The sequence below is a fragment of the Suricata suricatta genome, chromosome 1 (assembly GCF_006229205.1).
Source record: "Suricata suricatta isolate VVHF042 chromosome 1, meerkat_22Aug2017_6uvM2_HiC, whole genome shotgun sequence".
Taxonomy (NCBI): domain Eukaryota; kingdom Metazoa; phylum Chordata; class Mammalia; order Carnivora; family Herpestidae; genus Suricata; species Suricata suricatta.
This window is the reverse complement of record NC_043700.1, coordinates 173,498,941-173,526,499: the sequence shown is the minus strand read 5'-3', so window position 1 is coordinate 173,526,499 and position 27,559 is coordinate 173,498,941. Positions and strand designations below refer to the sequence as shown.

Sequence of the window (27,559 nt, the reverse complement as noted above, 5' to 3'; positions counted from 1 at the left end):
GGCCAGTGTCAGGCAGTCACAACAGTTCTCTTATTTCCAGAGTGTTGATACAAGTAGGGTGGTATTAACAATCTCTGTTCTTTATAGCTTGTGTTTGATTGCAGCTTTTTGTCTTTATTGCGGTAAAATGCACATAACGTAAAATTTGCCATTTAAACCATTTTAAGTACATGATTCAGTGTCATTAAGTACATTTGCACTGTTCTGGTTGTCACTTTGAGTTACCATATTCTTTCCTCCAAAACAACACAAAATAAATATAAACAAGAAAGTTATTGCACTGTTCTGTGCATGTAATGTTGCTAATTTAAATGTTAGTGTTTATAGTATCCTGGTTTCCCAGGAGTAAATAAATTAGTGCACCTGTTTACTTTTTTTTTTTTTGCACCTAGTTAACATTATTTCCCCACATATGATAGATGCAACAATGTTATAAACACATATTACTGCTTTCTAGGAACTTACGATGTAAAACACAATGGAAATAGGGCAGCTGTCAGTGAATTCAGAGGTAAATACAGTTGCACAGATACTCGTTCTCATTTATTTAAGAACATTGAAGGAATGTGTTGGTTACCATAACTGTAAATGTATATGGTTTTTTGGGTGAGGGGTGTGGTGGTAAATGAGTTTCATATTAAGATAGTTTCAAGGCAGAGGCACTATCTTCTGTCTCCTATCTTTATAGAGGCTGTTTTGAGGAGATTAGCAGGAACTGTTTGAGGTGGCAATGACAAGATGCTTTTTGTGGGTGGGGGAATAAGTGGAAGTCAAATAATCAGAAGATGGTAAATTGAACAAAAGTTCCTGGAAAGCAGGAAGGGATCTCAGTAACTGAGATTTTATCAGATGGTCTATTTAAAACATTTGGAAGGTTTAGTTGAACTAAGTAATTTTCTTAAGGGAAATTTTTAGCTAACAATCAGGGGAGACTTCTCTTTATAAGAGTAGAGACTGATTAATCATTAGTTTTTATACAAAGTCAGGGATTAAAGAGACTCAGAACTCCAAGAGGCAGTCCTCAGTCAGGAGGGGTTTAAAGTAAAGCCCCTTTATTTTCTGTTCAGTGTAACACTTATCAGCCCTCTTTTAGAAAGGTTTGTTTTTTTTTTTAACTGAGTAAATATTAGAGATTCTGGAGTCTTCCACCTGCAATTTTATAGCATCCTGGTATAGCTCTGTGTATGCCAGTTGCAACTTTCTCTTTCTCATTTGTTGTTCTGCCATGTAATATGCTCTTAATAAATGTGAGCATATTTTAAATATCTACTATATGCCAGAAAATATAATAGATAATGGGTTGAAACTCACTTCCTACCAGAAAAGTATACTGTGGCCTTTATTATTTACTTAGAGAAACCTGTATTAATCCTACTGTATGCTAGATGTTGCTTACATGCTAGACACTTGAGCACAGAAGGGGCATAAAACAGACTCTGCCCTAAAGAGGATATCAGAGGAGAGAAGATGTTACTTTACTTTTGAGTTTGAATCATATCTTTGGTTTATTGAAAAATGACACCAAAGAATTATCTCTGAAGACTTTAGAGAACATTTTTTGTTCAATATTTGGATTAGAATATTTGATTTGATAAATGCTTGAACTTTTAATGGAGGTACTAAATACAATCAAAATTTATCTAAAGAATTTCTGTCAGTTGTGGTAATTAAGAAAAGCCTAATCATGAGACTTGTAAATAGTTGCCTGTGTGGTAGGCCAAGTTCTTGGAGGTATATGATGTTGCACATTGTTAATGGGTGACAGTCCTTGGTTTGTTTAAGATTAAGAGCCACTTGGCTCCCCTTCTTAATTTTTTTCTGTGTGAAATTTAGTGACCTTAAGGGTATTTTGGGTGGGAAATTAGCTCTAAAGACTGGATTAACTTTTTGTTTTACTTATTTCCTTTTTAAAATTTTCTTTCATGTTTTATGTATTTATTTTGAGAGAGGGGGAGCATGCACAAGCAGGGAAAGGACAGAGAGAGAGAGAGAGAGAGAGAAGCAGACTCTGACCTGATATGGAGCTTGAACTCACGAACCGAACTATGAGATCACAACCTGAGCCAAAATCAAGAGTTGGATGCTCAACCAACTGAGCCATCCAGGTGCCCCAGCTTCAGTTATTTCTTAAGCTCTGGTTTTCTTAGGTTTCTGAACTGTATTCCCTACATATATCAATTGAATGGGATGATGTAATATAGAAAGTGTCATAAATGTTTATTCCTCTTAAATATTGAAGGCTCAATGGAATCCCATTTAACATATTTTATAACTGTGTTGTTAGGTCTGGCTCAGCCTTTTTTTTTTTTTTTTTAACCTAGACTTTTAGGCCTGAAATGTCAGTCATCTTTGTCTTCTTTCTTGAGTGCATTCAGTTGTCACTTCAGTATGACCTTTTCTTTCTGTCTTCACTGCCAAGATTGTAGCTTATATTTTGTTACTTCCTGCCTGGACTATGAGAACAGACACTAATTGGTAAGAGCTTGTAAACTAAAGTGATAGTTTCTTTCCTAGATTAAAATAAAACTGACTATATGCGAAAGTGTATTTTGAACTTGAGAGCACTACACAGAATATAAAGTATAATTTCTCTGTTACATTTGTTGTTGTGTCACAGTCCTACTTAAAATCATCAGTGGTTTCTTTTAGAAGCCTCTTTCAGAGATTCATTGTCCTTCACTGGCTGACAGCTCCAGGTTATCCTTCCAGATTCACAGCCTCCTCCGCCGTCCCTCAGTCACCAGTGCTTTTCCTCTCTGGGAAGACTGTTGGGCAGAGTGGAGGACTATGCTGTTCTGTGCTGTGTGGGGCTGGCGCGTGCATTCTGTCCTGTAACATCCTTAGCATCCACACCCCTGCACTGGATGACTGTAGCAGCGGCGTGGAGAGGTGAGCGCGGGGCAGGGGCAGGGCACCACGTGGTACTATGAGTTGAGAACCAGTCTGTGACCCAAACCACTCTTTGTTGGTCCCAGAGCCCGTCATATTTTCTGTTGGAGGTTTTTTTTTCTTTTTTCTTTTTTCTAACCCCACTTAATAAAATCCAATTTTTCTAGGGCGCCTGGGTGTCTAGTTGGTTAAGGCATCTGACATCAGCTCAGGTCACGATCTCACAGCTCATGAGTTTGAGCCTCATATTGGGCTCTGTGCTGACAGCTCAGAGCTTGGAGGCTGCTTCTGATTCTGTGTCTTCCTCTCTCTGCCCCTTCCCTGCTTGTGCTCACTATCTCAAAAGTAAGTGAACATTAAAAAAAAATAAGTAAATAAAATCTAATTTTTCTTTCTTAGTGCCACTAAAAATGTGCTTGCTTGCATATAAAAGTCATACACCATTATTTGTTAGATGTAGTAATGTATAGTAATAATACATATATATATACTAAAAATAATATAGTAAAACTGGCTTAGTTTTTCTCCACATGGAGTTTATACTTTTAACTGCTAAGAGTATAAAAACCTTAAGGAAGACTATCTTAAATATTTTAAAATTCCTCTCATTTTTAAAATACAATTTGTTCTACATTTTGTTGAAGAAATATTTAAACAATAATATTTGATAATGAGTAAGTAAACTTTATACTTTTAAGTTCTAGGGAGCCATTGAGTGGTTTTAATTAGAGGAGTAATGTTAATAGATTTCTACTAACAGGTAGATTTAACATTTATGTCATAAAGAGGTAAGGGGCTTTGTTGTCATTTTCTCCATCGTAGTCTTCTTATCAGTCATGTAATTTTTTGAAAAGTTTTCTCTTCCAAACATTTATATTGAAAAACCAATTAGGTTAGTGATTGAGTACACAAATAGTTTTTGAGCACTTCCTGTGAGCAGGCACTGTTCTAGGCACTCAGGAAAGAGCAGTGATCACAACAAAAGCCTGTGATCTCATGTTGCATTAAAGTGGGAGCATTGGGCAGGAAGCAAACACACACATCGATCCCGTAGTGCCCTGTGAGAGCGTGCCATGAAGAACAACAGTACAGCAAACAGAGAGAACCTGAAGGCGAAGCTGTTTTAGGTAGGGAAATAAAGTGGCCTTTGAGGAGAAACAGTTCAGTTGGAATGAAGGTAATTACCTGAGCCTGGATGGATTTGAGAGAAAGCCCTGCAGGCCAAGGAACTAAATAGGAGCTTTCACTGAGTTATTTATTAATATTTTTTTATTTTCACTTGAATAATCCGATCCTCACTGATATTATCAGTCTTTTCTCTTAGTTTTACAATTAAACAATAGGTGTGCCTGGGTGACTCAGTTAAGCGGTTAAATATCTGATTCTTGATCTCTGCTGAGGTCAGGATCTTATGGTTTGTGGGATCGAGCCTCGCATGGGGCTCTGTGCTGACCACATGGAGTCTGCTTGAGATTCTGTCCACCTCTCTCTGCCCCTTCTCTGGTTGTATTCTCTTTCTCAAAATAAGTAAACTAAAAAAAAAAAAAAAGAACAGTAGTGCCTACTTTCTAGGCAAACTGAAATGTACAATAGGCAATTTATATATAGTTGTATATAATAAGCATTCTGCAATTAGTAGTTATTGTCATCATTGTTTTGTTAATATAATAGCTATTAGCACATTACGTTCTTGCCTATACATGCCTTCCTAGAGAACATTTGCTCATCTTTCAAGAATAAATGTAGGGGCGCCTGGGTGGCTCAGTCAGTTAAGCGTCTGGCTTCGGCTCAGGTCATGATCTTATGGTTTGTGAGCTTGAGCCTGCGTCGGGCTCTGTGCTGACAGCTAGCTCAGAGCCTGAAACCTGCTTCAGATTCTGTGTCTACCTCTCTCTTTGACCCTCCCCTGCTTGCGCTGTCTCACTTTGTCTCTCAAAAATCAATAAAAAACATTTTTAAAATATGTAAATATCACTTCTTGAGTTTTTTTCTGGCTATTCATGTAGACAGAACTACCCCTTTAGTTTTGCCCCATTATATGTTTATCACATGTTTGTCATTGTATTTGCCATATTTAACTTTATTTACTTGCTTTATTTTTTGTATACTTGACTTCTAGTGTTTGGCTTCTATATATTTTCTAGATAAATAACTTGTATTCAGAAATTCACTTATTTGCCTTCTAATACTTATGTGTATTTAAATCATTCAACAAATATTATCAGTCACTGTGGTAGTAATAAACTTACTAGTGAGATTTGTTCAAGGGGAGTGTGAGTTGAAGTGAAGATGTTACAAAAAGGAAAGGCAATGTAGGAAGTATAGGTATATATTCTAGATTATTGACATCATTCAAAGAGTGTCCTTTTGTGGGACACATCTGTGCTTCTTGGTGTTATCAGCTCCTTGGATCCTGGTGACTTCTGTGATAGCAATAGTTTAGTCTCTGATGTTGGTGACACAGTGACCCATTTATGTTCCTTACACTGACGCTGGAACATGGATTGAAGTCTTGAAGACTTCATTTGAATCCTAGCACTGCCATTCCTTAGGGATGTCATCTTGAGCCAGTTACTCATGACCTCATTTCCTCACCTGGAGAATGGAGATAATATGTGTCTCCCGCAGGGTTGTAGAGATTAAGTTATGTATATAAAATAGTATTTATTGATTTCTGGAATGTAATAGATGTTTCTTATGAGGTGAAATCATTGTAATTCATTAGACTTTGATTCTGCAGAATCATACCGAGCATTTGTTTGGCTTTGAGTAGAGGAAAACAAACTGGAATTAATAGTCGTGTTTGTTGGTTGCTGACTTCGGTTAAATTTTACTTTGTTTCAGCTGATTTTTTTTTTTTTCAGCAGAAAGTGCTGTTCTTGATCCAAAGAAAAGAAAGGAATACTTAAGAGTATAATGCTAAAAAGATTTATCACACTACATTGCATTTAACATAAAGTGAGGGCACAGAGCAGAGGAAATCTGTCTTAGGTGTCCCGTGGGTGTCCAGCACCAAGCACTAGGCCTCACACATTACAGGCACTCCATATCCTGTCTCGGTGAACAAGTGAATTCAGTTTAGATATTGAGAAACGCATTTCTGGCTACGGAATGCAAGAATGTGCTGGTGCATTTTGGGTGGGTAAGGTGAGGTCCGTGAGGCAAAGAGAGTCATTTTGACATTTTAGCAGTTGTCTTTGAAACCATTCTACCTGATTTATTATATGCACAGATCTTGTGTAACAGTTTGTATATTTGAAAAAGAAATTTAGGTCAGCCAGTTTGCGTTAAAATGATCACTTGTGCTGAATTAACCTAGAAGGGAAAGAGTTGAGAAAGAAGTGAAAAAGATTTTAGAACAGGTAAGGGGGCTTAGAATTCACAACTGTTCGAAGTTAGATTTCTAGTCCTTAAGTCACCATACCCAAAGGAAATAAAATTTTATGTGGGGAAATAGATCACTCTTGCCATATCCTCAAGTCCTGTCTTACCTCCCCTCCCCTCCCCTCCCCTTCTGCTATTCTAACTTGGCAAAACCCCAAATCCTAGAGCAGTCTTTGTCGTGTACCTCCTCCATTCTTTGGAGGCCTGCGGTATTGCATGCTGCTAGGATTACAGTAGCACTTCCTGACAGCTGTGCCTCCCAGGCTTGCCTCCGTTCTGTTTTCCACTGTTACCAGAATGATCTTTCTGTAATGAATCCGATTGTGTTAGGCTTCCCCCTGAAAATCCTTTATGGGTTTCTCATAGCTTTCAGGATAAAAATCCAAATTCCTTAGTGTGGAAAACCACTCTTGGTCTTAGAGATCTGGCCCCTTCTTACTAATCTCTTCCCTAATCTCTTTTCTTTTTTCCATATATTCTCTGTACTCCAGATGTATTAACCAGTGGCATTTCTCTCTGAAGGGTCAACATTTTTTTTCATGTCATTGTATATATAATGTTTCTTTTTCCAGGCATGCTGTTCTTTCCTTCCCTAGGTCTTCAATTATAGGTCATCTAAAACTCGCCAAGGTTACTTCTAGAAAACATCTGACTCTTCTCTCAGGGTCTGGGTCGGGGCTCTTCCCCGTGGCTCTGTAGCGCTCCACACCTAGTGTTTTCAGTGGTCCCTAACCCTATAAACTGTTGTGCTCCGCATGCCTCCTTTATCGCTAGACTGTGAGATTTTTTTGAGTTCAGGATATTCCTATTATCTATTTCCTCATGCCTGTCACTGTTTGCACAGTGTAGAAGCCTAGAAGTTTGTGATTTAGTTAATGTATGAAGTAACAGAATTTATCAGAAACACAGAATTACCCAACTAAGCCCAACTAAGTATTATGAATGTGAGAAATGGAAGACGTTTTCCTGCCTTGGTCACAAGCTCAATTGTATAGACAAAAGGACCCATGAAGCAGTTAGAGATTAATAAAGTACAACATTAATGAGGACTTAGGTTGAATGATCCGAGAATAAAATATAATCAGATTTCAAATTCCTTGGCGTTTCTTACCTGCTCTTTATTTTTCTCCTTAGTACTTAGCCACTGCTCGCATGCTCTGCCTTTTACTTCTTTGTCTTGTTACGCTCATCTCCTCCACAGTGCTGTAGTTTCATGAGGAATTGCTTTTCTTTCTTTTTTTTTTTTTGAGAGAGAATGCAAGAGAGTGTGAGTGTGCACTGGGGAGGGGCTGAGGGAGGGGGAGTGAGGGAATCTTCAGCAGGCTCCATGCCACCCAGGCCCCCCTCATGAGGAATTTTTATCTCTCTTACCCTGTGGTCTTTCCCATGCCTGACACATGGTAGATGCTTAATAGATACTTGTTGAATGGTTGGAATGGTGTTCAGAGAAGGAAGTAATCATTGGAAGATAGTATAGATATTTTATGAAAGACTTCCTGGAGAAGTCACATCCTGCAACAGACCTTGAAAGATAAGGTTTTATTAAATAAGTTAATTTATGTAAAGAAAAATCAATTTTCCTTTTATATGAAATTTTTTCAGAGCATATGTTTCTTTTAAAGCTCGGTAGGTTTGTAGAGCCCTCATTATTTACTTCTTTTGTTTGAGTTTGACAGAGTTGACAACAAAGCCTGTTTAGTCAGTGAGTGATGCCAGCCCTTCTGTACTATTTGCGATAACTTCATATGTTTACTAGCAAAATACAATATATGTAAAAAAAAAAAACCACGTCTGCTGGAGGCAATAACACATTGTGTCCAGATCTTTATTCTCTATGTATGGTATCTGGGAACTTTTGCTTCAAATCCATTCAAAATAAGTACAAATGAGTTTGAACTTGTAGGCATATCAGGGCTCTGGTTGGTTCATGAATTAGGGATCATAACTGACCATTGTTCCTGTAAGTTCTTAGGTTTTAGCAGATCTTGTTCAGAGATTTAAATATATACACATGTATGTCACAAAATTTATGATTGGATTTCCCCTTTTTATAGTATCCTTTTGTTTCTTTCTCTTTCAAGACTAAAGAAATTAAAATTAGCTTTTGAATTAAAACTATTAAAAATGTTAACTCACCAAAATGAGATATAACTGGAACATGTCGATAATATAAATGTGCATTATTCTTTTACCAAAAAATTATTAATTGATTTCCAGTACTGGCTTCGTGCAGTGTTTTTCCGAAGCACAGAATTAGATTATTTCTTAGGCCATTATGGCTGCAGTAGGTCTTAAGTATGCATCTAGGCTACTTTATTTTGGAGATGTGGTAACTAAGACACAAGGACAAGTGATTTGTCCAAAATCAGACCATTGATTTGTACAGGGCCAGAATGATAAACTAGATTTTAGCTATTGTTGAGAAAACCAAACTGGCCAACCCTTCTACTATGCTAGTAATTACTTTATTTAAAGAAATTTTTTTAATGTTTATTTATTTGAAAAAATATTTTTAACATTTTATGTATTTTTGAGAGACACAGCATGCATAGGGGAAGGACAGAGAGAGGGGAGACAGAATCTGAAGCAGGCTCCAGGCTGTCAGCACAGAGCCCCATGTGGGGCTGGAACCCATGAACTGCTGGGAGATCATGACCTGAGCTGAAGTCGGAAGCTTAACCATGCGCCCTGCTAGTAACCACTTGAAACCTTAAGGCCATTTCTATTTCTACAAATACATATGGATCTGATGTTGTTTTAAAAGGGTATTTTAGTGTTCTGGTAAAATAGCTTTTGTCAATCCACTAGTCAGCCAGATTGAGTGTGAAAGAAGTTTTGGCAGTACTTTTTCATTTCATTGTATAGGCTGTTTACTATTTGAGTCAACAGTTAGGTAACTTTTATTGATCTGATTTTAAGTTATGAGACTTGTCTCTAAATTGTTAGTTTTTGACAACCTGAGTGTGGAAATGTACACATTTTCCATAGGAAGTGGTTTAACCAATAAATGTATATTAAAGAAAACATGAGGAATTAATTTTTTTAAAATTGTGGATTTTTTTCTTTTTCCCTTGTTAAATTTAATAAGTTATGTATTTTGAAAGGTATTCAAATGGGTGAACTCTTTGATTCTTAAATACAAAAGTGAAAAAAAGGTTCTAAGTTATCTTGTGTATTGAGTATCTACATATCATATTCTGAATATCCTTTTCTTATATTCTCTGATATTTTCCTAGGATTCACATTTTAATTGAACTGGATTATTCAAAATAGCACCTTGTATTCTGTGATTTTTAGGTTCTCCTTTAGTTTTCTTTTTTTTAAAGGAAAGAGTTCTGTTTCTGGGGAGAAGTAATTAGTAAATATAGTAGATTGGATAAGAAAAAAAAAAACGGTTAATGATGTGGAAGAATATAGACAACCTGAAGTCAGGACGAGTTACTCCTGGTTGTAATTGCCTCATATCAATTAAATTGAGGTACTTATTTTTAGTCAGTTGTGTTTCTGTATTATACTTACGGTGACTCTGCTAGACTTTTTAAAACCCGTTGGTTTGACTTAGTCTGATATTTAATTTGTTGTTTTTCTTGTAAATTTTATTCTCTTGCCTATCATCTGTGTTTTGGCATGGCAAGTCAGTCATTGCCCATTGTTCTGTTTCAGATCCCTGCCTGACACTGAGTCCGCCATGCTTCACAGAAGAAGATAGATTCAGCCTGGAAGCTCTTCAGACAATCCATAAACAAATGGATGATGACAAAGATGGCGGAATTGAAGTAGATGAGAGTGATGAAGTAAGTGGAAATTTTTCCTTGGTGTTCTCTTCTATTTCCCCATTATTCCATCTTCAACGTCTTTAGTTTTTCTCTTCGCATTTTAATTTACATGGATTTCCTTGTTTTTTTTCTCCCCGTGCATGTACCGGTCTTCCTGATTTAATAAGAATCCTCATGTTCTTGCATTTCTTAAACATAAATCCTGTTTTGGCTGTATCAGTTATCTGTTGCTGCTTTACAAACCACCACAAAACTTAGTGGCTTAAGGTGACAACAGCTTATCATTTTTTCTGATTCTCTGGATTGATTGTGCCCAGCTGGGTACTTCTGCTGTTCCCTTATGCTGGGTTGAGGTCACTGTGGTGGTCGTGTTCAGTTGGGGGCTCTGCTGTGGCTGGAATGATGACCTCCTAGTCTTTACGGTCTCTCCAGGTGGTCTCTCATCCTTCAGAATCTAGCTCAGGCTTCCTTACAGCATGGCAGCTGGCTTCCAGGGGGCAGTGAGCCAACAGCCAAGTTCTCATGTGAAAGTGCTTATCATGCCTCTGCTTGCCAGTGCCTGTTAATATCGAATTAGCTTAGAGCAAGTTATTTGACTAAGCTCACAGCCTCTGTAGGAGAGATTATGCAAGGGCATGGGTTCCAGGAGATGTGGTTTATTGGGGGTCACCTGCTGTACAATTACATCATGTTTTATTTATTAAGCATCTTCCCCCTGATGTACCTTCAGTGTCTCTCTTAGTTTCTACATAGAAGTTGTTCTTTATTGGGCTGTAGTCTTATTCTAGCCAGATCCTCTGGTCATTTTTTAGGCCTCTTCTTTCGTTACATTTGTCATGGTTGAGATGCTTCTCTTTTTAGTTCATATGATACTAAATTACATTATCATCTAATGTTATGTAACAGTGACATTCTCTAATCACATTGTTACCTAATAGTAACATTCTCTAAAGGTTAATTCTTGATCTACTGTATAAAACATTTATCTTGCAAATTTGCATCCTTTTTCAGGCTGTACTTGATTCCTCCATCTCCAAGCTAATCTAGATTCCTGACCTATATATATTTCTATCTGCTTGACATCTTTTGAGGGTTCTTACTTTTGCTTTCAAGTTAGTTTGTCTAAAACAAAATCCCAGCTCTCCTCTTTGAAATCCCTCACTGTTCAGTGGCACTTCTGGACCTACTTCTCCTCAGTTCTAATCTTCTAAGTCAGGTGTTGGCAGACTTTTTTGGTAAAAGCCCAAGTTATGGGTTGAGATGTGTTCCCTTTCCCAAACCCCCCCAAAAAGGACATAATTTTGAAGTCCTAACTCTGGTTCCTCAGAATGTGACTTTATTTGTAAGTAGAGTCATTTGAGATGTAATTAGTTATGCTAAGGATATACTGGAGTTGTGTGGACCCTTAATCCAGTAGGACTGGTATCCGTGTAAGAGCAGAGAGCACCATGTGGTTACACTGATACTGGGGAGAAGATGACCCTGTGACAATGGAAGCAGAGACTGGAGTTATAGAGTTGCAAGTCAGGGAGTGATAAGGGTTGCTGGGGACATCAGAAGCTGAGAGAAGGGCATGAAAAAGAGGTCTCTGTTTTTGCTGAGCTCAGTTTCCCCATTGGTCAGGTGGGTGTGACTGCAAGTTCCAGCCCTCTAGTCACCTGGTCTTCGTGCTGACCAGCCCCTTCCTGAGGTGATCTAGAGGCTTGTTCTAAGTCATCTTCTAGCATGAACTCAGGTGTGAGCAACAGGGCAAAATATTCTCCCGTCACTCAGGAAGTTCCTGTGCCAGGAACCAAGGGCAAAGTGAAATATATTTCTTATTACATCACAATTACAGAAACATTTAAATCTGAAGAGAATGGTAAAAATTCACATTTTTTTAAATCATGAAAAATACCCTCAAAGGATGATATGTTAAAGTTGTGTATAATATATAGACAGAGAGGTATTAAGTAAGCTTATGTAGGTATGTGACAGCCTATTTAAATGTATCTGATTGCATAATAGTTCCTCGAATTACAAATTTTAATCTTTTTAACCTCATCATCAGATATTAAATGTTCAAATGTGTGAAGTGTTATTTTCTCTGTGCCAAACAAAGTAAGCATGCATGGCTATATAATTTATATTTCAGGGGAATTCATCTCGAGTCTTTTTAGTTTCAGGGAATTCCACACATTTTGTAATAAAAGTTAAAACTAAAAACTTTATGTTAAAATGTAAAGCTTATGTTAAAGGAACTTAAGAATTCTGTACATTAGGTGCACTTTGATGTTTAGAAACAAAAGATGCTATACGTCCCTCTATATTTCTTCTAATATTAATATTTGAAACCAAATAAAGTATGCCTCTGTATTTTATTAGTACCTTACAGAATCTGAAAATCCACTGTTGATTGCTGTAGCTACTAGCTACATTTGGTATTGAGCACTTAAAATTGATGTGTGTTAAAAGTGGAAAATGCACTTCAGATTTTGAACATGAGAAAAAATAATGTAAAATATTTAAACTTTAAAATATTGATTACCTGTTGGGAATGATAGTATTATGGACATCCTGGATTACATAAATATAAAACTAGTTTCATGTGTTTCTTTTTACTTTTTCATGTGACTTCTGGAAAAGTTAGCACCACATACATAGATCAAATTAGTTTGTATTGGACAGCGCTGACCTAGAGACTGGCGTGTTGTAGGCTTTAAGGAATGAGTTGTTGGGGTGCCTGGGTGGCTCATTTGGTTAAGTGCCAACTTCAGCTCAGGTCATGATCTCAGGGTTTGTGGCCTCGAGCCCTGCTTTGGGCTCTGTGCTGACCGCTGAGAGCCTGGAGCCTGCTTTGGATCCTGTGTCTCCCTTTCTCTGCCCCTCCCCTACTTGTGCTCTGTTTCTCTCTTTCAAAAATAAATAAGAGTTAAAAAAAAAAAAAGGAATGAGTTGTTAATTCTGTAGCCCTTGGACTATTTGGTGCCTTCTGTTCCCAATAGCTATATCTTGATTTGTATTTCTTGTGGCTCTTTTTTAGAGACGTAAATGATAATACCATTATGAGTTTTGAGCAGTCATCATTAAAAAACTTAATGAGTTAAATAGAAAATCTTTTTTTTAAAGTTTATTTATTTTTGAGAGACAGAAAGAATGCATTGGGGAGGGGGTGGCAAGAGAGAATGAGAGAAGGAATCCCAAGCAGGCTCTGCACTGTCACCACAGAGCTCAGTGTGGGGCTTGAACTCACAAGCCATGAGATCATGACCTAAGCTAAAAACCAAGAGTTGGACAGTTAACTGACTCAAGGCGCCCAATAGGAAATCTTAATTAAAAAAATTAAAATACTTAATTTCTTGTGATTTTTTTTGTTTAAAATGTTATTTTTTTTAATTTAGAAAAATATTTAGGATTGGAAAATGCTGATTGAAAATTTAATTTTTTTCTCTGTAGTGCCTCTGCTTTTGTTTTTTGTTCTTGGTTATATGAGAGAGCATTTACTTTTCTAATTTATTCATGCATTTAATATTGAGCTAATATTTGAGGGTCTGGTTATGCCAGATATTCAAATGAGCCTGGAGCATATAGGGACAGAACGGAATCCCGCATAAGTCTTCAAGCCCTTACGTGAACATTCTGCTGGGGCAAAAAGGCAGACCAAACAAAAAACAAAATAAGCAGGGAAAAGAGGGCTGAGGACAGGTGGATGATGGATAGCTGTAACTTAAATAGGGTGGTCCTGGCAGCCTTCGTTGAGAAGGTAACGTTTACTGACAGTGCATGCTGTATGCAGTCCTGGGCCAAGTAAGAGAGTGGGCATTGGCAATTTTCCAGGACTATTTTCAAACTGAAATTAGCGGACATGAGTGTTTTCGATTAGGAACAGGATGTAAAGATTTTGCTCTGGCCTACGATCAAGAAGATTAGATGTCAACGTATGCTCCATCTGTGACCTGTTCAGATTGAGTTTTTGATTACAGTCACGTTTGTCTATTCTGCCAGTATTGAAGATATTTTAGAAAATGTAAGTACTTGACTAACAAATACTTTGAATAAGAGAAATGGATGGTTTTGCTGCCCGGAGCACAGCATGGGAGGCAGTGAGAGTTCATGTTGTTACCGCCTGATTTGTGACTGAGAAGTGTTTATGGTTTCTAGTGGGTGTGAACTTTGTTGTCTGTTTTTACTTTCCATCTTTTTAAAAATTTTTAGATGTCCTTTTATCCCTAATTTTTCTTCTTTTTTATCTATGCTTACCTTTACTGAGGTCATTTAGAATAAGTAGTTTTAGAGTTTATGTTCTTATCAGTTGTTTGATATATATAATCAGTTTTAAAATCAATTTATATAGAAAAACTGTACCTAGTATTTTGTTTTTTCTTGCATTTAGCTATTCTGTCTGAAAAGCAGAATTTGTGTATACACTGCTTAGAAAACTTAGTTAACAGCACAGATGTGCGTCTGAAACAAGGAGAATTGGGGCACCAGAGTGGCTCCGTCGGTTCAGCATCAAACTTGGGCTTAGGTCATGATCTTGCAGTTAGTGGGTTCAAGCCCTGCATCAGGCTTTGTGCTGACAGCTCAGACCCTGGAGCCTGCTTCAGATTCTGTGTCCCCCTCTCTCTCTGTCCTGCCTCAACTTGTGCTCTCTCTCTCTCTCTCTCTCAAAAATAAATAAATATTTTTAAAAAATGAAACAAGGAGAATCACTATGAAGCAGGCAAAAGTAGGGTTAGAAAAACCTGGTAGAAAATATCTTTTATTATTATTTTTTAATGTTTATTTATTTTTGAGAGAGAAAGGGAAACAGCGGGAGCAAGGGATGGGCAGAGAGAGAAAGAGAGAGGGAAAACCAGAATTTGAAGCAGGCTCTAGGCTCTGGGCTGTCACCACAGAGCCCAGTGTGGGGCTCAAGCTCATGGGTCATGAGATCATGACCTGAGCTGAAGTTGGATGTTTAACCAACTGAGCCACCCGGGGGCCCCTAGAAAATACCTTTTAATATAGGATTAGTGAATTTTGGAATTATGTGGAGTACTGCTGCCAAAGGAATAAATGCATGTATTTTTTACTGAAAATTTTAAGTTAAAATTGTAACTTATGTATTATCTTAGAGCAGATTCCCCTCAAACTTGGTAGCTTACAGCAGCATACATTTATCATCTCAATTTCTGTGGGTCCCACATCCAGGTGTGGCTTAGCTGGGTCTTCTGGCTGTGGGGCTTTCACCAGGCTGCTGTTCAGATATCAGCTGATATTTCGGTCTCCAGGCCTGCTCGTGGGGCTCTTGGCCCCACATGTCTTTACTGGTTGTTGGTTGGAGATCACATTTTCCTGCCAATGGCTCTCTACATAGGCTAGCTCATAGCATGGCACTGGGTTTCCCTCAGAGACGGTTGGAAGGGCGCTCTGAGAGCAAGAGAGTGAGAGAGCAAGAGAAGGCAACAGTGTGAAAGTTAAAGTCTTTTTGTAAGCTGAGCATGGAATTAGAATTCCTTTTTCCTTTTTTGCTATATTCTCTTCTAGAGAGAGTCACTCTCTAGAAGGGAGTCACTAGGTCCCTTGAGCTGATACTCAAGGAGAGACTGTTAGACAAGGTATGAATATGAGGATGTTTGAGCTCCTGGGGGGCTATTTTGGAGGCTGCTTACCAGTTGGTTTCTGTACTCAGCTAACTAGAGATATTTGATGGGAAATTCTCAAGCCGTGGAATTTTAAAGTATAAAAATAATAAAGTTATAGAACTTCCTTCAAAAGGCCTCATGTTGCAGGGAACCCATAATAAGACTTCATGTTGATCTTAGTATATGTCTAGAATTTTAAAGCATTGGTATGTCTGAATAAAATTATCTTCTTAACAAAATTTATTTTTGAAGGGGGGAGAAAGTGCAAGTGGGGGAAGTGCTGAGAGGAGAGAGAGAATCTTAAGCAAGTGCTTGATCTCATAACCATGAGATCATGACCTGAACCAAAAACAAAAATTGGGCACTTAACTGGCTGAGCCACCCAGGTGCCCCTAAAGGTATCTGTTAAGTAGTGGGTTTGCATGTGTAATCATGTATGAGTATAACTTATGTGACCAAAGGGTCACTTGACATTCATCTGAAAAGACAAGCAGGGCAGAGGTGAGGTGAGAATAGTAGGTGCTCGGAGCTCTTGCTGTCTGTTAAGTTGTAATTATTGAGGTATTTTCCTACATATTTGAAAGTTTTATAGTTTCATTGTTCAGTTAGCTGACTTATTATCATAAAGACAGACTTTAATTCTTTCTGAAAAATAATAACAGTACACGTACAGTTAGGGTAGCAGAGGGTGGTAATAGGTATTCAATAGAAAAACAAAGAGTTAAATGGCCAAAATTGGGAAATGATGGATTCACTTAGTTTTGTTACTACAGGAATTATCGAACTTATATTTATGGATTTATATACTAAAATAATAGAAAACATTCATTGAGCATTTACTGTTTGTTTCACACTATGAGCACTTTGCATGGATTATGGCATGGGCTCCTCACAGCAACCCTGTGAACAAAGAGTATCTTCTTAATCTTATTTGCAGCTGAGGAAACAGGCATAGGGAGGTGGAACAGTCTGCCCACGGCCACCAGCTTATACGTGGTACATCCTGGGTTTGATGCCAGACTGAATTCACTTTCTTCATTTCTAGTGTGTATTGCTTTCTTATGTTAGTGAGTATAATACATCTCCATCATTATGCCCTCCCTGGTACAGTTTACAAATAAATAGCTGTATGTAAGTGATGTATAGATGTAGTAGATATACCGATATCTCTATACACACAGTTACATTAGATGTATTTGAAATATGTGCACATGCTGTACTACTGTTATTTATGCCTTTTTATAATGTTCACAAACATATAAATTAAAAATGAGATAAAATTTCTCTCCATCATGAGTCTTCTCCCTCATTAGTACATTAGATTGTATATCCCTATGAGGTCTGGGGAACTGAAATTGGAGACCCCTGCACTAATGAATTATAAACAAGATCTGTTTTAAGTCACATATACTTCATTCCATTTTTATAAGAACAGGTAATTGTGAGGGTTTTTAAAAACAAATTCCTGCTAATGTTAGTATTTATTCTTCTCTAATTTTCATTGTTTACCATATACAGTTTTTCTTTTTAAAAAAGCTCATTTATTTATTTTGAGACAGAGCAAGAGAGAGCGAGCAAGCATGAACCAGGGAAGGGCAGAAAGAGAGAGGGAAAGAAATAATCCCGCAGGCTCCGAGCTGTCAGCCCCTATACTTTGTGATTTTACTTTGCCCAAGTTCTATCTTAAAATTTTCTTAATATGTTCTATAGGAAGTCATAAACATGTGTAACACAGTAATTATTACTGTAAAGCAGAGTGTGCATATATTTTTCTGGGGAGAGAATTCTTTTGTTCAAGTAAAATGATTTTATAACCTAGAATGGTTAAGAATCATTGTATGAATTATTGAGAGAGATAATAAGAGCATATGTTTATTATTTCATAGTTGTACTTAGGATATTTCTTAAGTTCTAAATTTGCTACCTTGCCTCAGCACTTACTTAGTGGAGTATCTAAGCTCTTTATGTCTTGTCTTTACAATTGTAATACCTCTTTACTGGGCTTCCTTCTCTGTCTCTTGCTTTTCCAGTTAATATACCATCTGCTGTTATCTTTCTGTTTATGATATTTGATAAGAACTAGTGCCCCCAAACTGTTTCTATTCTTGTGTCTCCTTGTCCCTCAAAGCAGCCACCACAGCAACTAGAGGACATTCTTTTACCCTACCCTGTCTTGCCGACCAGACTGTCTTTTCTCTGCTCCCCTCTGACTTTGATATATTATAATGGGTTCCCTCTTCTTTTTTTTTTTTTTAAGGTTTTTAAAAAATGTTTTATTTATTTTTGAGAGTGATAGAGCATGTGCAAGGGAGGGGGAGGGGCACAGAGAGAGGAGGATAGAAAATCCCAAGCAGACTCTGCGCTGTCAGTGTGGCATCCTATGTGGGGCTCGGACTCACCAATCCTGAGATCATGACCTGAGCCAGAGTTGGACGCTCAACTGACTGAGCCATCCAGCCGCCCCTCAGGGGTTCCCTCTTCTTGATGCATCCTTAGTTGCACGTCATTTGAGGAGTTCGGTACATATGGATAGATTAAGTGGGCTTTTGTGCTGTAGTAGGTAGGTACTTAAATATCATAATAGTTTCTGTAGAAAGATGTGTTTCAAATGGTGAATATATACTTTTAAATGCAACCAGTTTATAAACTGGGGATGAATGGTCTACAGTATGAGATCTATCTGTAAAGAGCCAAAAACTTATGAAATCAGCTTTAACCCAGTACCTTTTGCATCTTGCTAGGAAGTTACCACAATCCCTGCTTCAACTAGTAAATCTTTTAGTCCCTTCCTTCAAATTATTTCCACTGTCTTTAGTCAGAATATCTGGCAGTTATGTTTCCACTAAAAAATCCTTTCCCATTCTTGTTCCATTGATTTTTAATTTCCCTTAACAGGATTTCATGCTACATACTGTCGTAGAGAGGAACAGACAGGGTGGCGGGAGTGTGAGTCAGAGCTTGTATTGACTGTACAGCCAGTGCTGCTGCTCTTCTCCCTCCTTCCCTGGGCATTTTCAGGATCGCAGCATGGCGCTGCATTTATGTAATGTAGACTTGTTAGTGTTTAGCATGCTTCACATGTTGCCTCATATTCTAAAACATCTTTGAGTTTCAGTGTACAAAACCTATTTATTCCTGTTTCACAAATGAATTAAATAAAATTGTGACTTCACTATAACATTTGTCCTGTCTGCCTTACATTATTGTTGTGGGTTGGGTGACCATGTAATTCATCATCCAAACTGGAAAACTTTTGAGAGTAAATGAGGGTGCTATTAATAATGACACCAGGACAACAGGTGTGAATGAGGCCTGTCCTAGGCAAATGGGGCCGTGTATGAATTCTGTCTTACCACAGTCTGCTTTCTGTTGTAATTATCTTTACTCATGTCTTGCTCACTTCACTAAGTTGTTTTTAAATTGATCCAAGTATTATGCCAAGGTTTGTGCTATTAGTAAAGCTTGGATTTCAAAATGTGTGTGTCTTTATGTGTGGAACACTTTGTTTTTCAGTAACATGACGGAGACATCAGCATTACTCTGTGTTTCTTAGAATTGAGTGATTTTTTTTCTTATATTCCCTAGAAATAATAGTTTAACAATATTTTCTGTGTTAACTTAAAGTAGTACTCATTTATCCTTTCATTGCTGACTAGATTTTTTTCTAGTAAGTTTCTGGTTTTCCCAATTTTTCGCATCTGAAGATTGTTATTATATAATAGTCTAAATTTTCCTATGCACCTATCCAGTGTTCAGTCTGCCAGAATTTCTCTCAGAAGTAAGTGCTGCAGTCACTAACCACATGGTCTTCAGAAGACTATTTTGCTCTAGAAGGCCGTTCGTGTGGCCTGAAGGTGGAGTGCTGTGCTGTCCAGGGAGCTGGATGTAAGGTAAATTGGTCTTTTCCTCAGATAACCCTGCCATATGTAGATTATAACATCATGGTTCATAAAACATTTTGGTGACTCACATGCTCTTTAGAGATGTTGTTTCAGGATAGGCAGGACGGGTTGTGTCCCTGTTTTCTAGATGAGGAGACGGCAGCTTAGGTCACATAGTGTAGGAGCGAGGCTAGAGCCCAACTGTCCCAACTCCCGTTCGCTCTGGAACATGTGCAGACACAATTCCAAGTGGTTGTGTTTTGAACTTGTGTTCAGTTTTGGACTCTGAAAGGATCTCCCTGGATACATTCTTGAACTGTGTTTCTATTAATGACCTCAATTTTAGTTGCAAACCTCTAGACATTGATGTCAGCTCTTTGACTAGAACCTCATACCTGCTTGTTCCCTGTATTTGGTCTGAATCCTAATGACTTATGTCAAGTGTTATCTTAAACATGGCTGGAGAATCGACCTTACCTCACCTGGAAGAGTACTTTCCCCCCTGTATTTCCTTTAGGCTTTCTACCATGGCTTTGCTGGGTCTGGCCTGGCTTGACCTAATACTGGTACCACCAAGTGCTTTTTGATGACCTGCTTTTTATTACCCTCCTCCCAACCCCCCCCCCCCCCCAGCCTTTTCATAGGGTTAATAAGCCTGGATGGCTGAAACTATAAGGATATTAAATTCAGTAAGACAACCTTCTTAAAACTGAAGCGATACTTTGCCTTAATCCTGAAAATGTTTAAAATAATTGATAAAAAATACTTGTGAGCCTTTCACTTTAATTGATAATCCTTGCCAATTGACCTTTATTTTTAAATCTCCTAAGTTCCTAAAATTTCTTTGAAATCTTAAAGTATGGGAATTTTTATGGACTTTAAAACTAAATAGCTGTGTTTTTTGTTTTCATTTTTCTTTTATTTTCTTTTACTTAGTTCCTTCAAGGGCTTGGGAAATATTCCTAGACTCCTGACTAAGGGCGTTGTTGAGTATTCATTTAAAAACAAAACACACCTAAGTTTTTCAAGTTTCTATTTATATATATAGCATTGTACTGAATATGGAGCAGAATGAAAAAAAAACTAGCATAGACTTCCATGAGCTTTCTCTCTAGTAGAGATACAAAGTTCTGTGTGTCTAATACAAGGTATGTCAGGGCATATTATTTACTATGACACACACCACTGAATGGTGGAAGTTTTCTTGTGTCTCAGAAGAGAGAGAGTACGTTTGTTTGAGCAGCATTTAGAAAAATGTGGAGTAGGAGTCCTTGAGATGGGCCTTTGGAAGTGGGCATGGTTTTCACAGGTGTAAATGACAGGATGTGGGACACTCCAAGAGGAAGGGTCAGGGTCGGGAAAAAGCATTAAAGCAAGAAGATAGGGCACTAATTTATGCAATAACAAATAATTCAGTCTGGAGTATGGTGGTGTGGGGGCTAGCATTGAAAAGAACTTGCTGACTTTTTTTCTCTTCCTACTTCTGCCTACTTCTCTGATCTCTTCATTATTCTTACTTTTCTTGTACCCTGTACCCTTATGTGTATGTATTTCTTAAGTTTTAAGACTTAATTTTTTTAGTGCAATTTGGGTTTACAAAAAAATTGAGAGGGAGATACAGTGATTTCCCACAATGGGGTGCATTCTCTTTCATTATCAGCATCACCCACCACATTGGTATATTTTTTACCCAGGATGAGCCCACACTGACAGGTTGTAATTACCCCAAGTCCATGGTTTTCATTAGGGCTTGTGCTTGGTGGTGTATGTTCTCTGGTTTGGATAATTATATAAAGGCGTGTAGTGTATCCATCATTAAACTATTAAACACAGTGCCCTGAAAATCCTCAGTCTTTATTGTTTCAGGTATTTCTTCCTTTCTCTCTTTTTCTTGGTATTCCCATTACACCTGTGTGATGCCTTCTGAGGTTGTCCCACAGCCCTTGGACACTCTGTTCTGTTTTCCTTCAGTCCTTTCTTTGCTTTCTGGGTTTTGAAATTTCTATCATTACATCTGTCCTCTACTGGGGAGAATTTTTTTCTGCTCTGCCCCAGTCTACTAATAAGCCCATCAAAGGAATTCTTCACTTGTGTTACAGTGTTTTTGATATGACATTTCTTTTTGGTTCTTTCTTAGGATTTCCATCTCTGCTTATATTGCTTGTCTGTTCTTACATACCACCTACTTTATCCACTAGAATCCTGGCAGTTTTAAATTCCTGGTCTGATAATTCCTTACTCTGTCTGGTTCTGATGCTTTTCTGTCCCTTTAGATTGTTTTTTGCCTTCTGGTATGTCTTGTCATGCTTTCTTGAGAGCTAGACATGATGTATGGAATAAAAGAAGCCGATGTCAGTAGGCCTGTAGTAATAGGGTGGTGTGCGGTGGGGGTGGGGGAAGTGTTCTATAGACCCATGATTCGGTCTCAGTCTTTCAGTGAGCTTATGCCTCTGGACTGTAACCTTCACAAGTCTTTCTCCATTTTTGGTTTTTCCTTTTCCCTAGGTGGGACTGGATGGCTAGAGCGAGCTGGAGTTGGGTATATCTCTTCTTCCACTGGAAGGCTAGAGCCTGGTAGAGTTGAGTTGAGCCTGGTCAGTTAGGCTCTGATAATACCCTTGCAGGTTAGGCTCTGGCTAACTAGTTGCCCCTGAGGTTAGGCCGTGTTACAAGGAACATAGTGTTCTGGAGTTCACATTGTTTCCTCACCTTACAAGGATTATAACCCAATATACCTGTCATAAGTTGAAAATGTTGTAGGTAGAACATACATTTAATACACCTAACCTACTTTAAGTGTGTTCAGAACACTGGCATAGCCTATAGTCAGGCAAAATCATCTAACACAAGGCCTGAAGAGAATCAAATGCTGAATGTCTCCTGTAATTAATTGAATACTGCACTGAAGTGAAGGGGAGTGTTGCACGGGCCCAGAATGGTGTGAGGTAATTGGTTGTTTCCCCTCGTGGTTGCCCGTCCACCGGCCCCACCCAGCAGTGTCATAACACGTGTCACTAGTCTGCGAGAAGATCCAAATTCCAAAATCAAATTACGGTTTCTACTGAATGTGTATCTCTTTTGCACCATCCTTAAGTCAAAAAATCCAAAGTTGAACCATCCTAGGTTGGGAGCCATCTATATTTGGAAATGGTTTTTTCCTGTCTACCTCAGAGTAGGAGGAGACTTTTCTTCAGTGTTTTCTGTGGGAATCTGATTGAGCTCCTGAAGGTAAATCTCATGATATTGTGGGTGCACCCACCTGATGACTGGATATCTCTGGGGTTTGTACCTCTCAGACCTGTCTGCTTTGATCCTGCAGCTCTTCAGTTATGTTTGGATTCTCCCCCACCCCCCACCAATTCCCCCAGCAGTTTTCGTTCCTTAGTCTCTGCTCCCGCGAAAGTAAGCGGAGGTTCCCTGCATTTGCTTGTCAGTTTCTGCAGTGTTGGTGGCAGCAGTTGGTCCTGTGCCCTTCCCTCTCTTACTGATCGATCCAGGAGGAGTCGTTTACTTTTCAGTCGAACTGTTCAACTTTGTACTGGTTGTTAGAGTGCAGGGTGACTTCCAAGCTTTTTACACAGGGATTGGAAACCAGAAGTCCCTTCCATACTGCTTCTGCCTTTGGGCTGCTTCTTTTCTTTCTTTCCCTTTCTAGGAAGTTTTATTCAGGCTCAGGGCTTTAATTATCATTTTTGTATAAGCTTAGTTCTGACTTCTGTAGTGAATTCCATTCTCACATTTTGTCTGCTTGAGTCTCTGACATACAGCGTCCTAAATGCTAAAAATAAGTACATTGCTGTCTTTTTTTGTTTTTCTTTCTAGAAAAGTTCATGCTGAACCAATCCCTGCCTTCCTCAAAATACTGTTTTCTAGGGTTGCATGGGTGGCTTAGTTGATTAAGGGTCCGACTCTTGATTTTGGTTCAGGTCATGATCTCATGGTTCATGAGTTCCGCCCTGCATTGGGCTGTATGCTGATGGTGCAGATCCTGCTTGGGATTCTCTGTCTCCCTCTCTGCCCCTCCCCCATGCTCTCTTGTACTCTCAAAAAGAAATAAATATTTAGAAAAAGTATTGTTGGAGTGCCTGGGAGGCTCAGGGACTTTAGCATCTGACTCTTGGTTTCATCTCAGGTCATGAACTCATAGTTTGTGGCTCCCAGCCCTGTGTTGGGCTCTGTGCTGTCAGTGCAGAGCCTGTGGGGGGCCGGGGGGGTCTCTCCTCCTCTCTCTGCCCCTTTTGCATTCTGTCTGTCTCTGAAAATAAAAAAATAAACTTCTAAAAATTTTTAAAAATTTAAATAATATTGTTTTTGTCTCTCCTTTATGTTATTTTTGTTGATGGTATCCCTGTCTTACCTACAGCTCAGGCTTAATGCTCCAGTATCATCTTTGTCTGCATGCTTGTCTCCCTCTCTGAGTTGTTTTATTCTTTGCTTTCTGACTTGTCTTGCCATTGTTAGTTTTTTCCTCCTTTAAAATACATTTTAACTGTTACTACTTGATTAAAACACTTCAGAACATATATTGTTTTTCTCTTTCCCTCCTCCTCAAGAAACTTCTATTGGATCTTCATAGGTTAGTTGTATCGAACTGTAGTTGCAGCAGAATCACCTGGAGGGTATGTTGAAACACAAGTTTTAACTCCAGAACTTCTGATTCAGTAGGTCTGGGATGAGACCCAAGAATTTGACTTGTTGACATGTTCCCAGATGGTGCTGACATTACTGGTCCAGTGACCACATGTTGAGAATCACTACTGGAGTCTACCACATATAGCCCAGACTTCTTCATTTGTCATTTAAGCCTTTTTGTTGCCTGGTCATAATCTGTCCTTCTAGCCATTACGTTTACTCTGCAGCTTCTTGATGCACTCTCTCCTTTAACCAGAGTAGCTGCTGACAGACAGCTCTTTGTACATCCCATATTCTTATGCCTGGAGGGCATATATATCACTCATGATTTCTCTGTCTCTTCCTGTTCCCCTTTACATGTTGAATTGTATCCAGCTCATGAAATTAACTTTAAGATTTAGCGGAAACAGGATATCATCCATACAGTTCTTCATCCATCCATATAGAATGTCATTCCAACAGTCTTCCCTTTTTTATTTGTGTGTGTGTGTGTGTGTGTGTGTGTGTGTGTGTGTGTGTGTGTTCTATTCTTCTAAGCCAGAGAAGTCTCTGGCATTTGATTTTTCCAGTATGGTATTTGTTGCTTTCTAGTTTAGCTTGACCCTTATTTTTATTTCATTTCCTTCTGTCAGCCACCTCTGTGTTTTACCTGTCTCTTATTAGGTACGTAGCATACGTATGTGGTGGTAGAGGGAAATTAAACTCTGTAGACTATAAGTAGAAAGCCAAAGAAGCCTCCTAGTTGGGATTGTCATATTTAGAGAGATAGGAATACCACCTTAAGAGAAATGGGTCACAGAGGTCCCAGCAGCAAGCGAGGTGGAGGAGAGGCAGGTGCCCGGCCGTCCAGCTTTGTGAACGGTGTGCGTGCGGCACACCAGGAGCTGCGTGCACCCGGTCCACACCTGCCCAGGGGGAAGATCAAGTCCACTGAGGGAGCAGCAAAGGAGGAGCCCAGGAGGAAGATCAGCAAGGTTTTCACCTAAACCTGCTTCTGCAGAAGTAGAAACCAAGCCAAAAATGGCAGCAGGAAAGAATAAATCTTCAGATAAAGAAGTGCAAATGAAAGGAAAAAGGGGAGCAAAAAGAAAAGAGGCCGAAGCGGCTAACTGAGAAATGAGAGGAGACTTCCCTGCAGAAGACAGAGAAACCAGAGCGAGGAGAGTCGCTTCTGATGCAGCAGGAGAGAAAAAGCTCAGTCTGATGAATGTCGGGTACCATGTCTTTATCGGTGGTCCCTGCCTCCCTTCTTACACAGTCCAGAGGAACTGTTTTGTAAATGCAAGGTTTTTAATAGCTCTACAAACAGTTTTCAGGAGAGAATCCCACCTTATCCCATTTTTTTATGTGTAATTGCTTTTTTAAACAAGTGAAATCATTTGCTGGTTGTTTATTTTTTGGTACAGCCAGAAAGTAGTGGGTTATTGACTGTGGGAGGCTTTCATCGTCATGGTGTCAGCCTGATATTGCATGGGGGGGGGTTGTATCTTATAACACAAAGCGTATTAAGTGGTAACTTGATGTCAGTCATGCATTTAACATATCTTGAACAGTTTAAGACTTCTGTTCCTATGTTGCTTTTGGTACAATTGTTTCTTCAGGGAAACCACTCCTTGAAGTCTTGGCTCTCCATGTGCTAATTCAGTACACTTTGTAACATCGTTGGGTATCATACTCCAGTTTTTCTAGTAACTTTGCTAGTGTGTGTGACAGATGAAAATTTGAGTATGTAGTGTATATGATATTAAATTGTGAATGAGTGGAACATAACTTTGTAACCTTGTATAGTATATGAAGATATTGGTACTTGATACCCTGTTGAGGAAAATTTGCCTCCAGATTTTAAGCTGGAAATTCACCAGAATAGTTGCTTAGAAAAGAATCATAAGTGCACGATTTTTAGGCTTTTGGTATGTACGTGAAGAGTTGTATACACATTGAAGTGTCTGTGTACTGAGCCTCAGAACAACCAATAAAGTCTCAATAGGACAAAATAAAACAACCAAAAAACACAAAGAAATGGGTTATAGTTAAAACTCTGAGTCTCACTGATGAAAGTATTTTAAACTCTGCAACCCTGACAAACCAAACAACGATAAAAAGGCTTTTAAAAAGTATAATATATGGCAAATTAATGTAATCTCTTAAAGGTTGTTTTAACAATCATGAGAGATGAATACTATATTTAATGTAAATAATATATTTTTAATGAGTAAAATTGTGCCTATAAAGGATAATGAATTTCTTGAAATTCTTGATGGTTTAAATATTGAGGTATATTTTACATTCAGTTCAGTGCAGAAATTTTAGCTATACAATTCATGAATTTTGACAAATGTGTATACCTGTGTATCTGTCACTCCAATTGTGATATAGTTGTGATATTTTGATCCTCAAATTTTGAAACTGTTACTTTCTTGCATAGGAGATTGGGAAGAGAAACCTTTGTGTTGCTTTAAAGTGTTTTAAGCTTGATTGGTCAGTAGTGTTCCTTTTCTTTCCCTCTGCTACTTTATTTCCTGTACGTTGTGGTGTGTTTAAAATCTTATCCCAATGATGTGGTAACTGGCCTGAGACCTTTGGATTGGGGTAGAAGGGTTCTTTGCTCTGTCCTTGGCAGAGGCCATGCAGGGCTACCAGGGGGCTCATCCACCTTCATGCATGGCTCTGAGCTATGTGTTCTCGCCTCTTACTGTCAAATGCTTCACTGTTTGTGCTCCTTGCAAAGGTGAATTCCTCCATTCAAGCACTTCATCTCCTCTCTGGTCTCCTGTGGGCATCTCTAGGACAGTGCTTTAGCAGTGCTCGTTTCCTGCCCATCTTTCCCATCGGACTCAAACCTGCCATTGTTTTGCACCTCATAAACACAGAGTATAAAGACTTCTGACTCTATCTCTCCCTCTGGTTATTGCCCAATATCTTTCTTCTCTTTTTCCCAACCAGTTCCCTCCAAAGGGTTTCTGTACTAGTTTTCTCACCTCATTCTTGAGCTCACTTAAGCTTTTGCCTCTGTTACTCCTCCAAAACTGTTCTTACTATGCTCAGATTTCCATCTGCTTATTATTCTCCTTCTACTTATAGGGCTTTAAAAAACATTTCTAGCAGTACAGGACTTCTTGTGATAAACCCTTTGTGTTTGTATGGCTGAAAAGTTTTTATTTTGCCTTCATCTTTGGAAGCTGTTTCGCTGGGTAAGAATTGTAGATTAGCAGTTTTTTCTTTCATACTTTAAATATGAATGCAACTGATTTCTGTACATTGATTTTGTACCCTGCGACTTTACTGAATTCATTGATCAGTTCCAGAAGGTTTCTGGTGGAGTCGATTGGGTCTTCCATGTAGAGTATCATGTCATCTGCAAAAAGGGAAAGTTTGACTTCTTCCTTGCCAA

General features: G+C 38.5%; 1 protein-coding gene across 3 annotated transcripts in view; it reads left to right on the top strand.

The window, feature by feature from the left end:
* The window catches only part of STIM2 (stromal interaction molecule 2), a 141,678-nt gene that overhangs the window by 50,264 nt on the left and 63,855 nt on the right, over positions 1-27,559 (top strand). For all 3 annotated transcript variants that reach the window (XM_029947716.1, XM_029947733.1, XM_029947725.1), the window contains exon 2: positions 9,937-10,067. In XM_029947716.1, the coding sequence (XP_029803576.1) occupies positions 9,937-10,067 (131 nt within the window). The remainder of the gene's footprint in view (positions 1-9,936; positions 10,068-27,559) is intronic.